Consider the following 14,551-nt stretch of genomic DNA (forward strand, 5'->3'; position numbering starts at 1 on the left):
TGCGCCACCAACCTCGAAATGTACGCATGATTCACGGTTTACCAGATTTACCTCCGGAGCTTCGCCCACTCATCATCATTCACTTCGTGGATATGGCGGGATTTTTTTTGTCAGGAACAGTAGCACAATCACACGTCAACGCCCTCAATCGTAAGTTTTGCGGCACAGAAGCCCAGCTGCCGAGCCGGGTGCAGTGCTCATCGGCGGAGTCTTAGTTGAGGGTACACGGTACGCTACTCCTGATAATTACCGTGAACCTATCTGCGTTTCATACATTCGCGAGATTAAAATAAGGTTTCATGCTTTTTGTAAGGAAGCAATAGCAGTGCCTCTTGTCGTAGAGATACAAGCTTAGTTTCCACGAAGAATGCTGGAAATATAAAGAATTGACTTGTGTTCCTGACGTGGTCGAAACAAGAGAGCACTGCTCTGGAATATTTGATCGCTGGCTCCTTTCGCAGTACATGGCTTTGGGTCGGTCGCGTTGCCAGCTTTACATAAGATGCAGCAAATTCTTTTGTGATACACAGATGACCAGCTGGAAGCGAATGGTGCTCATGCCTCTTGAGAGGCGCTGGTAGACTGAGCTTTCGTCGCGAAGCCGGCGAAGCTGCTCGCAGAATAACCAGAAAAACCTCGCCGAGCGATGGCGTCACTATGCGTTGCTAAGCAATGTGTTGGAGGATGGAAAGGAGCGGAGAGAAGTGGAGACTTCCTCGCGAGGCGGGATTCGAACCCGGGTACCACGGTCCGAGCACGAAGTAGATGGCACTACAGACCATCTTTGCTACTTCGTTGTATCGGACACCTACCATCACAAACCCTATCGGCGCAGTACTAACCATTCACTTAGTCTCGCTTCCTTTAACCTGTAACGGGAGTAACTGCTTACTGCTCCGTCCCAGTGATGGAAGCAGATGCGTACTATCTGATATGGACATGTCAAGGGTTTCAATAGGAACGCTGCCGTCTACTCGAGGGCTGCTCGCCGAGTAGAGGACGTCACGCCGAGGTGATGTGTGGCTGCATCGCGATGATCCTCCCTTCGCGGGGCTAGGATAGTCGTACACCGGATAAACAGTCTTGTAACTAACTAACTAACTAACTAACTAACTAACTAACTAACTAACTAACTAACTAACTAACTAACTAACTAACTAACTAACTAACTAACTAACTAACTAACTAACTAACTAACTAACTAACTAACTAACTAACTAACTAACTAACTAACTAATTAACTAACTAACTAACTAACTAATGCAAGCGGGCCTTCGCTACAGTGTCACGACCAGCTATGACCGCTGAATACAAGATAACAGGTTCCACAAGACACAGATTCCATTCAACACAACACAGGCCTTACATCACGTATCTAATACCCATATATTATTATGCCTCAAGGACAAGTCTTATCGCACCGTGGCTAACTGTTTTTCCCTGTATCCGATTGAACCGGCGTTGGTGTTGACAAAGAGAGTAACATATAGTTATTGAGGAAGATCCCATCTGGGTGTAACAGTCGTCGAAGTCACTCCACAAATCAGCCAGTCAGTTAGTCCACAAAAGAGCAGCAGCCTTGCTGTCATCCATACGTTTCCAGCTATCACACTACCAAGAGGTCAGTGAGAACTTGTTTCCTCTTTCAGCAACCCTATATACACTGGCTTGCGAGCTTCCGTAGGACTGTTTTACCATAGCTGAGGGTCCCAAGAAAGGTCGTCTTTTTTTCTTCATAAACACCATAAACTGAGCCTAACGTGTGGTAGTATTTCGTCTACCTGGTAGGCCTCGTTGATGGGATTCCCGTCGGGCAGCTTGATGGGGCACCTGGCCACGAGCCAGCGGTGACCCTGGTGGTTGTTCAGCCTCCACACGGTCTGCAGCGAGAAGAGACCCGGGGCCGCGTCTCGGAGCACGTGCACCCGCAGAGAGCCCAGGCTCGGTCCCGCCGGGTCGATGGTGCGCTCGAACATGTAGTACGCGAACGAGATGCACCGCGGAAGCGTGGTGTCCGGCCCCAGCTTTGGGCTCACCAGCCACGCCTTGGAGCCTCCCCGCTGAGGCAGGTGGCTCGAGCTGGCAAGGTTCATGTAGTAGCCTGCGATTACAGCGTCAGGTTTTGGACAATAAAAAAAAAAATTATACGCAGCTTCAACTGACTTAACGCCGCGAAGGCTGATTAAACAGCGGGATATGTGGCATCGGCGCGCACTTTCTCCGCTCTCGCCAACACCACCTGTGCTCGAGCGCGCGCTACCATTGGTCGACTCATTTTACTAGCACAGTCAATCATGCTCTCTCCTCCGCTCCCACCATAGATTCGCCTGTGATCTCTCCTTTGTACCTATCTTCACCCTCTCGACGTGGCTACCCTTTCTCTACCAGGCTCAATTCGCTAGATTCTGCTTCCCTCTCACCCACTTAGCCTTCCCCATTATCCCTCTCGTCAGGCTTCGCCCTCGCAGCTGGGCTATAGAAGGTTCGGACAACGGATCCCCAGGGGTCTGCCTCGGCTTTAAACATCTCCGCAGTTAAAAGGCAGCGGGGTACGTACCCTAGGATACAAATGACTCATTATGAAATAAGTTGGCGTGCAGACAAGGACACAAGAGAATACAGAACAACACAAACACCGGGGTTTGTGTCGTTCTGGTCTTTTCTCTCGTGTCCGTGTCTGCTCGCCTACCATCTTTTATCATCAACGTGCCGACTAGCTCAGCTTTCTGTCGTCGCAATTTACAAGTGTCACTGTGAGGAGGAATGTCGCGCCAGCGACACTCACTCACTCACTCACTCACTCACTCACTCACTCACTCACTCACTCACTCACTCACTCACTCACTCACTCACTCACTCACTCACTCACTCACTCACTCACTCACTCACTCACTCACTCACTCACTCACTCACTCACTCACTCACTCACTCACTCACTCACTCACTCAATTAAACGTTCAAGAAAGTCGGTGTTTCCAAAGGCGACAAAGGGCAAAATGCAGCTTCAAGGTGCTTGGGGGCCCATACACGAGGCACCATATACACATAGATTTATAGACAACATGCACTATAAAAGCGTACATAACGATTCTTTGTTCAGTCCATTTTCATCACTTCAAACCACCATTCTCCCCCGAGCATCTCTCTTGTTTGAGCTGTGTAGATGTAGAGCGTACATTGGGCACGGCATACAAACTGCGCAATGTGAACATCGTAGGCATGGCGTAAGATGGTGGTTACGCTAAGTACTAAACTCGAAGACATCATAGCAATTAGACTGTAGTGAAGGAGTTCTAGGTACCTGTCCCTCTTTTAAAGACGCCTAGGGAAGCTATGTATCCATGCACGTCTTCGCAAGGTGATAGCGTTTCAGGTACATCTCTGTTAATAACTATTACTTCGTGTGTCGTCCAAAAGATCAGTCACGGCTGTCGGGTTCCGCCTGATATAAACATCTCATGACGTCATTATTATTGATATGATTGCTGTAAAAATTGACGTAAAACGTTACATTTACACCTAGGTGTTGCATGCAGTCTTGCATGTCTTATTTCTGCCTTATATTTATACAAGTGCAAGCAAAGATTTTACAGGCATTGAGTGATCAAACGGAGGTTTGCGCTTAGGACCGAAGAGGCTCACGAGGTGTGCAATTGTGCACAGACGAAGGTACGTGAGAACGAATGCGCGGGGTAATATCGACATCAGGACTCCTGTGATATGGTGTAATTGAATGGATGTCCCATGTTTCGTTACGTCCCCCACGCTGTATGCACAAAGGAGACAATGAGAAGACCTCGCGAAGATATTTTGCCCTCGTGTTGCCAAACATGAGACACTTGTACCCCTGTGTTATGCAGCTGCTAGATAAATGGCCAATGAACAGCCGCAAGCGCTTGCATTATAATCCCAGCAAAACTGCGCGTGACGTATGTATGGTCACTGACCGTCCGGCTTTCGTTTGGTGTGGTCGGCGGGAGGCCCGTTGACCCCGTAGCTGTACTGGCGGGTCCAGTCCAGGTCGTCCAAACCGTCGGCCGGGTGAGGGTTGGTCCAGCCGCACGTGTCCTCCTCGAAGTTGCAATCACCTGCGCGTTCGGGAGGGCGGCTAATCATATAATGGGAGCGCGAAGTCAGCCCCATGTCTCTACGCAGTAGGACCTGTACCTTCATTGTCTAAGGTGCAGGATTATTTATGGTCATGCAAGTTATTGACCACAATGGCGGACCGAGTACAAGAAAAAGTTACTCCCCATTTTTACCCCTGGAAAGCCAGGGACCAAAGGGAGGCGGTAGTGAGCAGCACGTCATTTTGCTCCGTTTTATTTTTGCATCTATTGTTAAGCTTGTTTCATTTCGGACTCGTCCATTGGGCGGGGGCTGCAAGGAACTTGCTCCGCCCCCCTTTAATGGAGAACCATGCGCACGTCTATGCACGCCGGCATAGGCGTGCGCACAGGGGGGGCAGGGGGGGGGGCAGCCCCCCCCCCTAATCACCTAAGAGGTGGGCGCAAAATCTGCATCGTACATTGACCCTTCTAGTCACCTAAGAGGGGTGGGGGCGCGAAATCTGCCCCATACATTGACTTAGTAGGGTGGGGGGGGGGGCGCTGCGATGAACCTTCGGCCTCCCTAATGGGGAACCCTGCGCACGCGTATGCACGCCGGTGTCTGAAAATGCCAAATACGCAGATGACTGTATAGACTAGAGCTGTGCACGGGCCGTACTTCCGAGCCCGAGCCCGAGCCCGGCCCGCGCCCGCTGACTTTGTCGAAGGCCCGCCCGAGCCCGACGGCAAAGGGCTGCGAGCCCGCCCGGCCCGGCCCGACGTGCGAAAACACAATCCCGGGCCCGGCCCGGCCCGACCCGGCTTTTTGAAGGTCCGCTGCAAAAACAAAACATCGTTTTCCGGCAATTCGGCATTTTATTGAGCATATCAAATATGATCAAACGACACACGACGAACAGTCTCTATTACACAGATTACAAATTACAAATAGACGGCCTCATGCCAGCAACAATGAAGTTCGCTCGCCAAAGCCGTCACTTGTATGGGGTATGCCCATGCAAGCGTCAGCTTGCACGAAGGCGATCTACGTAGGGTCGCTGTCGCGTGCATTTTCACTCATATGGGATTTGGCCGTAAATCTAACGCGAACAGTCGCGTGGCGCCGTCACTAGCTCAGGTGGTGTTACATCTCTGTTTGTCGGAGTGCAACGGAGGCAGTGCTTTACCTGCTCCCCTTTTGTTTAAAGTAGCGAATGGAAAGGAAAAGCGGTAAAGGGCGGTCGCGGAAAAGGCGCTGCGTGCGTGCTGGAAAATAATTCTCGCTCATTCTCTATATTTCGGGCTTGAGTCGGGCTTTGCGTTGGGCCCGAGCCCGCCCCGATAAAACTCTAAGTAGCCCGAGCCCGGCCCGTGCCCGAGGTGAAAATACATCGGCCCGCCCGAGCCCGGCCCGCGGGCCGGGTCGGGCTCGGGCTTTCGGGCTACCCGGAGCCCGGGCACACCTCTAGTATAGACAGCTCGCTCAAACACTTACGACCGCGCCTCGCAGGCTCACGAAAAGCTGCGACATGGCAGCGACGCGTCTACACAACGTTTTGCGAATAGTTCACTCGTTTGGTTGCGGATCCCCCCTCATAGCCCCGGACTATCAACTGAGAAATTCAGACTGGCTTAGATGCTAGTCTTTTAGAGCATGCGCTGTGATGTGAAAACTATTGCGCGTAGTACAGCACAGCACAATATGTGTTCAGTAGGTAATTGTACTATACCATAGTCACTTGCCATCACACCTCTCTCTTCCTGCTTCTTTCCCCTTTTTTTCCCTTAAGCCCTGTAAGGAGTAGCAGGCTAGAGACGTGCTCTCCAGGCAAACCTCTCCTCCTTTGTCTTCATTAAACATTATCCTATCTTCTTGCGAGCTACGATGGCCCCATGCTCTATAATTGACCGCACATACGCTGTGAACTATACGTTGTTGAACCTGTGACGCCATCCCACGACCTTAGACATCGCGGTAGCGACACGGTCCGTGTCAGCCAACTTAAGTCATGTATATGACCCCCCTGGTCGTACCTACGCCATAGGTAGCCAGGTTGGCTCCTCTTCTCACCCGGGGGCCATTGTAGTGAAGAGGAGAAAGGCGAAGCGCGTCTGTTGCTGCTCGCGCGATCCGCGTTCGTGCTCTACCGGAGCTGCCTCGATTGTTTAAGACGTCAGTGCCTGATAATGAATGAATAAATAAATAAAGACAGTCAGAGATAGATAGATAGATAGATAGATAGATAGATAGATAGATAGATAGATAGATAGATAGATAGATAGATAGATAGATAGATAGATAGATAGATAGATAGATAGATAGATAGATAGATAGATAGATAGATAGATAGATAGATAGATAGATAGATAGATAACAGCTTGCGCGCACGCGTACTACAATCATGAGAGGCTGGAATGCCAACAAATGGCTTAACACCACTGCTTTTTCCCACGGTATGCTTCCATAGCTTAGTCATTGCATGCCACACTTAGGAGAGATGTCACTGCGAAACAAAAACGCACAAACTGCGATCGCCTAGAGCAGGGGTCGGCAACCTTTGAGGCGGAGGATCGAGTTGCATGATGCCGGCGCGGCGGGCCGCCGGGAGTGGGGGGAGGGGGTCTTGCAATCAGAGAGAAAGAAATTCGACGAATCGAGAATAATGGGGAAAACAGGAATAAAAATCACGTTTATTTTCAGCCTGCGTGTCATACGATTTCAGTTTACGAACATGAAGGCCCCTCCCTGACAGTATTTCCACAAAGAATCTTTCTTGCCCCCTTTTTTCGACCTGCGCAAAGAGAGGCAGTGAAGAAGTTATCTGGCTAAATGTGAAGATGGGCTAAGCGTTTTACTTCGTATTACCGCAAGAGTAAGCAGTCATTCTGCTCTCGCAGTCTTAGAAGGACGGAGTATAAAATAAAATTTCAATATCTCACTTGTTACGCAGTAAACAATCCATTACACTCCGTCCGACGTATCGCGAGAGGGAAATAATGCTTCGGGGTGTAACTCGGCCATTTTACTCCTGTGATACTCGCCCCGTTTTTTGGTGCACATTGGTGAGCACGATTACCGCGAATACGGGAGTGCGTTCCGCACGGAGCCATCAGCGAGGCCTACCCATACTAACACGAAGACCTGCAGAATTCGTTTGCGGCGCGGTTATTTTGCTATCGCGCGCACCGCGTCTTCGGTGAGCGCTTTCGACAAAGGAGGTTCCAGATGACGTGCTGCATGCTATGACAAAGTTATGGTAACATAGGCTCGCCGCTAAAGCGCTGCGCATGAGCCGGTCCTCGCGGTAGTATGGGTAGTCGTAGCTCATGGTACCGTGCGGACGCGCCTGGATGTTCCCGCCAAAGGCCTGACCACACGTACGCGTTGCAGTGTGTCAGCGCGTGACCTTTTGACGCGGCGTTGCCCCTCTCCATATGAGGAGAGAGGGCGCGCGGCTACGCGAAGCTGTGCGCCCTCTCTCACCATAGCGAGAGGGCGCGGCAGCGAGTCAAAAGGTCCCGCGCTGACACGCTGCAACGGGTACATGTGGTCAGGCCTTAAGCGTGTGTACGACTGCACACGTGCAGGCAATTGCACTATCCATAGGCGTTACATGGGATGCCCACTTCGCCCCCTCCCACCCCCATTTATCGAAGAGGGGCGCCAAGTCTGCCCCACAGCGTTAACTATGTCGAACCCATCCCGTTATTGCGTAAGTGTCAGCGTTATAAACAAGCACATGGAGAGCTCTTCACACGCTTATGGCAACATGAATCTTCTGAAAAGTGCTATAATAGGACGTACCTGAATTCCTGGCAGCCGTCTGTGGTGAAACTGAAAAGGAAGCGGACGAAAACGATCACTCAAGGCGGGAAACACGGGACACGCGCCCCTTGACGAACCCCAATAATTGCTATCTCATCACGATCGAGCGCGCTCAAAAATGTCGATACTCACTAGGGCACGTGCCTACCCTGAAGGATATGTTGTCGATGGCGATGTTGCCCAGGGAGTTGGCGCCCACGGTGGCCTCGAGAATCAGCTAAAAGAAGGGGGAGGAGAGGAAGCGATTCAATGGGCAACAAGAGTCGCTGGATTGAACGAAAGAAGTGAATTCTAAGGACTCGTTTCTTTGTTGATACAACCTTAATGAAAACCAACAGACAATGAAGCCAAGGAAGGTACATGGGACGCTAATGTTACTGCTTAACTCTATTGCAGTAATTACGATATAAATCTGAAAGAAAGTAAAGAGGACGAAAAAACAACTTGACGCCGGCAGGGACCGAACCTTCGGCAACCTTCGGATAACCCGCCCGATGCTCTACCATTTGAGCTACGGTGGCGGTCGTCATTTGGTCCACTTTATCGGGTATTTATGTGCACGCAAACGTGAGAGTGCTAGCTAGGTGTGGCTCAATCGGTACGTCACAGATATTGATGGTGCCTCGCAGGGTCTGCTCAATTCTTAATTGGTAAAATGAGGTACACTGTTGTCTGAGGTGGCGAAACACTGAACATACGAAGTTTCAGAAATTTTCGTTCAGCCAATGTGGCCGAAGCCCGTAGAAATACTCTGAAATCCGTGACGTCACGCTGACGTGCATGTGCGCAGCTTTCACCGCGAAATTGAAGAATGACACTTGGACGTTCATTTTATCTACTGATTTATAAACCTGTGATTGCTGAATGAACAACGGTAGAGTTTGAAAAGTCTGCTCTATCATTCTATAATTGGTTTATAGTCTATAGTAGTTTGTAGTAGTAGTTGTGTCAGTCGGCTACCACTTTAGAAGTCTGCGATTTTTGCTCCTCAAAGGCGCTTGCGTACGAGCCTGCAACAATGGGCACACACTCCAGACTAAGTTCATGAGCTGGAGGGCCGGTGAGCCCGCCTTCAGAGAACATTGCCGAATGCACGAGTGCAGGGGCGTAGCCAGAAATTTTTTTCGGGGGGGGGGGGTTCACCCATACTTTATGTATGTTCGTGCGTGCGTTTGTATGTGTGCGTGCATATATGCGCAAGCAAAATTGAAAAATTTCGGGGGGGGGGGGGGTTGAACCCCCCCAACCCCCCCCCCCCCCCCCTTGGCTACGCCCCTGCACGAGTGGGACTATTTCTTTAGTCGTGGAGGCGATCTGCTGCCGCACTTCGGTAATCTGGGCGGGGCCTTCACAGCCTTTAACAGCGGAGCTGTTAAGCTTTGAGTTAAGCCATTTCGTGTGACCGGTAAACTAAGCTGCGCTTAGCGCGTGCAACGCAATGACTCGGCCGGCGCGCGCTCTGTTCGTCCTCTTCTTCACCTTAGGATTAATTATAAATAAAGACAGTTTGCTCTTGACGACGTGCATTTGAGAAATAGGACAGTTATAGGAAACTTTGATGTTTAGCCGAGTGATTTGGCGGATAATAAGGCCTGTGGCCAGCACATCCACTGAGGTTGCCACGATGGATGCGTAATGTGCCGGGCAGAAGGAGGCGATTAAGATTAACTATTACATCCATGCGACACCTGTAGATTTTATAGGCTCCTCAAGCACCGCTTAGTAAAGTTAACGCTTAGTGGCTGGATGGATGCTATGAGCGGGGTCCCCTTTACAACGGGGCGGTGACATGTCTGCCACCAGGCTCGAACAAAAAAAAACGTGTTTCACGTTGGCCTAATACCTTATCTACATTGATTAAATCTATGTTATAATACCAAAAAATAAATTCACGGTCCATCTCTTTGCCTCTAAAGGCAGAATGACCTTATTTTTCCCCATTATTTATTTTCGTACTCTATCTCTACTTTTCTCTTTCTGCCACCAATACTCTAACCGTCTCTTACTTATTTCTATCGCGGACGTGTTCAGCTTTCCATTGTTGTCCCTAAAATCCAATGCTTCATGTAGACTCGTGCCCACACGTATACCTGGGTGAATATCGCCACATTCAATCAGTACATGTTCCATCGTTTCCTTAGTTCCCCCGCAGCATGTACATTGTTCTTCGTTACTGAATCTCGCTTTATAACTACGCGTTCTAAGGCAGCCCGACCTTGCTTCAAACAGTAAAGCGCTTACCCTTGAATTATCATAAAACCTTTCCCTCCTTATTTCGTTTTTTCCCTTTCGGTAGTTACTCAGGGCCGGCTTCTTTTCCATCGCTGCCATCCAATAAGTCCTCTCCGCCTCTCTGACCTTCCGCTTAATGCTCCTTGTTGCCATATCGCCCGCACTGCTAGCCGTATATTTACTGGTGAGCCTCCTAGTCCTTTTTCTCCACTGCGTGTCAACGCTCTTTCTATACAAATACCTGAAAACCTTCCCTGCCCATCTACTCTTCTTCATTTTCCTCAGCCTCTCTTCGAATCTCATTTTGCTCTGAGCTTCCCTCACTTCAAAGCCTGTCCATCCCATATCACCCTTTACAGCCTCATTTGTCGTCTTCCCGTGAGCGCCCAACGCGAGGCGGCCCACCGTCCTTTGATTTACATCCATTCCTGATTGTACCTCTGACTTCATGCACACCACTGAGTTCCCAAATGTAAGCCCCGGGACCATCACACTCTTCCACAGCCCTCGAAGCACCTCGTACCTATTGTATCCCCATAAAGCTCTGTGCGTCATAATTGCAGCATTCCTCTTTCCCTTTGCTACCGATGCTTTCTCTTGTACCTCCATATATCTATCCCCCTCATTTACCAATACTCCGAGGTACTTATACTCGCTTAGCCTCGGTATTTTTTGGCCCTGTATTAAGACCGCATGGTCTTCGTGATCATTGAATACCATCAATCCACATTTTGTTGCACTAAATCCTAGTCCTAGAGCCTCACATTCCCTTCCGCATATATCTGCCAGTCGCTGTATATCATCTTGACTGTCCGCAAATAAGACAATATCATCAGCATAAAATAGACCTGGAAGCTTCTGCTCAACCATCGTGCCGAAATATTTCTGTGACAAATTAAATCCAATGTTGCTAGCTTCTAGCGCTTTTTCCATCCTCACCATGTACAGCATGGTGCTGGTACAGACGGTGATGATGATGATGATGATGATGATGAGTTGTGGCCGTACCCTTTAGATCGGGTGGACGCATGATCGCGTCCTAGCCGGAGAAGAAAAAGAGAAAAAAAGGAAAAAAGAAGAAAAGGCAGGAAAGCTAAGACAGAACGGGGCGGAGATTGCAGTCATCGTCTCACTAATGTCCACCACATTCGCAGACGGGTCTTCGCAACCGATACTGCATTGTAGCGTCGGTCCTCAGATGACTCAAATCCCAGTGCCAGTTAGAGTTACTGTATATGCTACCTTTAAGTAGCATATACAGTAACTCTAGTGCCAGTGGGAGCGTGGTGCCCCCTGTTGGTCGTGGTGTCAGTTGCGTACACTTGAGAATTATGTGTTCTGTCGTCTCCTCCTCGCTCCCGCAGACCCTGCAAAGTGCCATCTGTACGTCTGGATCGGTGTCAAAGTGTCGCCGGTAGGACAGTGTGCGAAGCGCTCCCGCCCGAGCCTCAAAGAGCAGCGTACTGCCGACACTATTCGCCGCGAGATCGGGCTACAGGTGGCAGCACCGTCGCCGCGCTAGTGTGGATAGGCGGTTGTCGGCGCGTATACAGACGTGCACAACAGCGCTTCGTTGTGAGCGATGTGACCCGATTTCCGGCAAACAAAATGCGTTGACTGCAGCTTTGTGGTAATATGTGCGCTCTTCATTCCCGAATAATGCACGAAGCGCGCCGAACGTTACAATTACTTGTGAGAGAAGCACATTCTGCCAACGAACGGGTTGCTCGCCTTCGGCGGCAGTCGGCGTTTCCGCAATGGGTGACGTTTTCTTGTTGTTTTATTTGTACATGTTTAGCTTGTGTTCCCCCTACTACGCACTGCTGAATCGCGCGACTATTCGAATTAACTATTTACTTCTTGTTCATTTGGATGCCCCTCAACAAAAAGAAAGCCCGTATTCCTGCGCGATGAGTTGAAATAGAACTTTGTGCACTGCGTGCCCAAATATTCATTCGCATTTCTCATTCAGTTCTCCGTGAAATGTAGGACAGATTATAGGTTTACTGAGGAAAGCTACGTGGCTGACAGCGCTTTAGCGCTACGGAGACGTTTAACACGCACACGCTTGTTTTTGTTCCAGTAACAGTAACTTGCACGACAGTAATGGAACAAAGGTCCGGTTATTTCACGGGACCAAAGTACGCTTTTTCATACGAATAATGTCCGCTGCCTTCTGCCAATCTAAACAACGCAACACAAACGCTCAAGATAATGTAAAAAAAAAAAAAAAGATGTGGCTTCGCGTGAAATTACTACAACATAAATGTAAACTACGCCGTTTGGATTAATTTTGACCATCAGCGCTCTTTAACGCGCACCTTAATCTAAGTACACGGGTGTTTTTGTGTAAATTTCGCCACAAGTTAAAATTGCGCAAGGGAACTCAGATTTGCGATTTCCGTGTCATTTCACTTTCTGTTCATTTTAGGGGACAATTTAAGTACCGAGGTGTCAGACGTGACTTAACAGAAATATTTCTCTCTAGTGAAACCAGGACCGTACACAACTGAAGCTCGTCGCGTAACGTATAAACAACACCTAACCACAACGCTCAAGTATATGCGTGCCTTTTTTTTACCACCGCGCCGCTAAAAGGCTATATTCACATGAGATTTAATACTTCTCATCTTTAGGGCAACGCCAAGTGCACTTTGCAATGCGCTTGAACCACAGAGCGGCACCTACACTGATATGACTCTCGTGAACGGAGGGTACGGCGACCGCACACAGCCCTCTCGATAAATGCACTCTCTGATCTTATCACAGTACATATACAGCTGATCAAGGCCAAATGCTTCTTTACACCGTGTTAGGCATACGTACGAGCGGTTAAAGTTGCACTAACGCAACAAAACAAACCGCCTTTTGAGGATCTGCATGACGTACGCGCACATGCAAACACAACGGGGCCAGCAGACGACGCACGGAGCAATCCACACTAGGCGCGGTTCAGCCAGAAGCCGCTAGGTAGCGACTCTGCTCGATCTCGCGGCCAATTATCGTATTCGCCGCGAGATCGGGCTATAGGTGGCAGCACCGTCGCCGCGTTTGTGTGGATAGGCGGTCGGCGGCGCGCATACAAATGTACGCAGCGGCGCTTCGCCGTATGCGGTTTGAGTCGATTGTTGGCGAGTAAAGTGCGTTGACTGCAGCCTAATGGTTATGTGTGCCCTCCATTGCCACATCAATGCACGCGACCGTCCTAACGTACCTATTAATTGTGAGAGAAGTGCAATCTGCCAATCAATGGGGTATTGGCCTTCAGTCACATTCGTGTTTTGCCATGTGCTCGATGTTTTTTCTTGCTTTATTTGCAAGTGTTGAAATTGTGTTTTGCCTATACCACAATATAAACTGTGTTGCGCGACTGAGCCATTGAAGTATTTACTTCTTGCTCTAGCGGCTACAAAGAAAAAGAACCTGTATTTCTGCGTAATTCGATGACGTAGAACTTTGTGCACTCCGCTTTTCTGTTTGTACGAATACGCGTTATTGCCGTAGAAATGCGTGGCTTCAGATCTTTTTTACCGCTTACCATCCTCTGCAAACGCTCGTTCATGCTTTGCGGTATCACAAGGATTTCCAAATCGCCAACACGTCCCGAGATGGTGTCGCTAAAATTCTGCATTCACACCTCGGACATTTAGTACTTTCTTTTTTCGTTTAGGACGACGCCGAATGAACTATGTGACGTGCTTGAACGAGAAAGCGGTTACCCACTTGAAATGATTTTGGCGAATGGACGGTACGATGGTTAGACCTAGCGCCATACCGACACGGGCGTGTACTCACTTATTAGAGTGCATACAAGTCTCGTAAGGCGAAATGCCTATGTATATCGTGTAGGCATACGTACAAGCATTTGATACTGTGCTAGTACAACGAAATAAGCTGTAATCTGAGGACGCGCATGACGTACGCACCATGCGAACACGGTGTGGCTAGCAGACGACGCAAGGAGCCATCCACACCGCGCGGTTTCGTCCGCTCGCCGCTAGGTGCCGACTCTGCTCGATCTCGCCGCCAATAGTGGCTCCGCGGAGATTTCGCCCTTGTGCTCGCAGTACAGTGCCATCGTAGTCAGATGGCGCTACAGCGCTGCAGCGCCATCTCAGGCATAGAAATAGAAACTAGAGGCGAACACCGCGTGTTTTCCCATCTCTCCAACGCGCTGGCTGCCGCTCGCTTCCGTGCACGTGCAGAGCTCTCGCGGTGCACTTGCGGGCTTCAAAAATGTACCGCCTGCAGTGCGGCTTCAAAAAGATCTTCGAGCTGGAAAGGCACTTTCGAAAAGCGAACTTGATGAAAGGAGAAATGCTCGTCAATCACGTTTACGGTGAAGAGCAGACGATCGACGACAACGACGCCCGACTGAAAGCTAAATGCATTTCCCAAGTCGCGATTACACCGTGTAGGACGTATACCTCGAGGTAAGTCTCAT

The 14,551-nt window shown here is 49.6% G+C and overlaps 1 protein-coding gene across 1 annotated transcript in view; it reads right to left on the reverse strand.

Moving 5' to 3' along the window:
- The window catches only part of LOC119405173 (MAM and LDL-receptor class A domain-containing protein 2), a 56,891-nt gene that overhangs the window by 13,616 nt on the left and 28,724 nt on the right, over positions 1 to 14,551 (reverse strand). The window contains exons 10-13 of the mRNA XM_037671985.2: positions 8,008 to 8,092; positions 7,855 to 7,884; positions 3,948 to 4,088; positions 1,782 to 2,101 (exon numbers count right to left, since the gene is read on the reverse strand). Coding sequence (XP_037527913.1) covers positions 1,782 to 2,101; positions 3,948 to 4,088; positions 7,855 to 7,884; positions 8,008 to 8,092 — 576 coding nt within the window. The remainder of the gene's footprint in view (positions 1 to 1,781; positions 2,102 to 3,947; positions 4,089 to 7,854; positions 7,885 to 8,007; positions 8,093 to 14,551) is intronic.

Source organism: Rhipicephalus sanguineus, chromosome 9 (assembly GCF_013339695.2).
Source record: "Rhipicephalus sanguineus isolate Rsan-2018 chromosome 9, BIME_Rsan_1.4, whole genome shotgun sequence".
Classification (NCBI taxonomy): domain Eukaryota; kingdom Metazoa; phylum Arthropoda; class Arachnida; order Ixodida; family Ixodidae; genus Rhipicephalus; species Rhipicephalus sanguineus.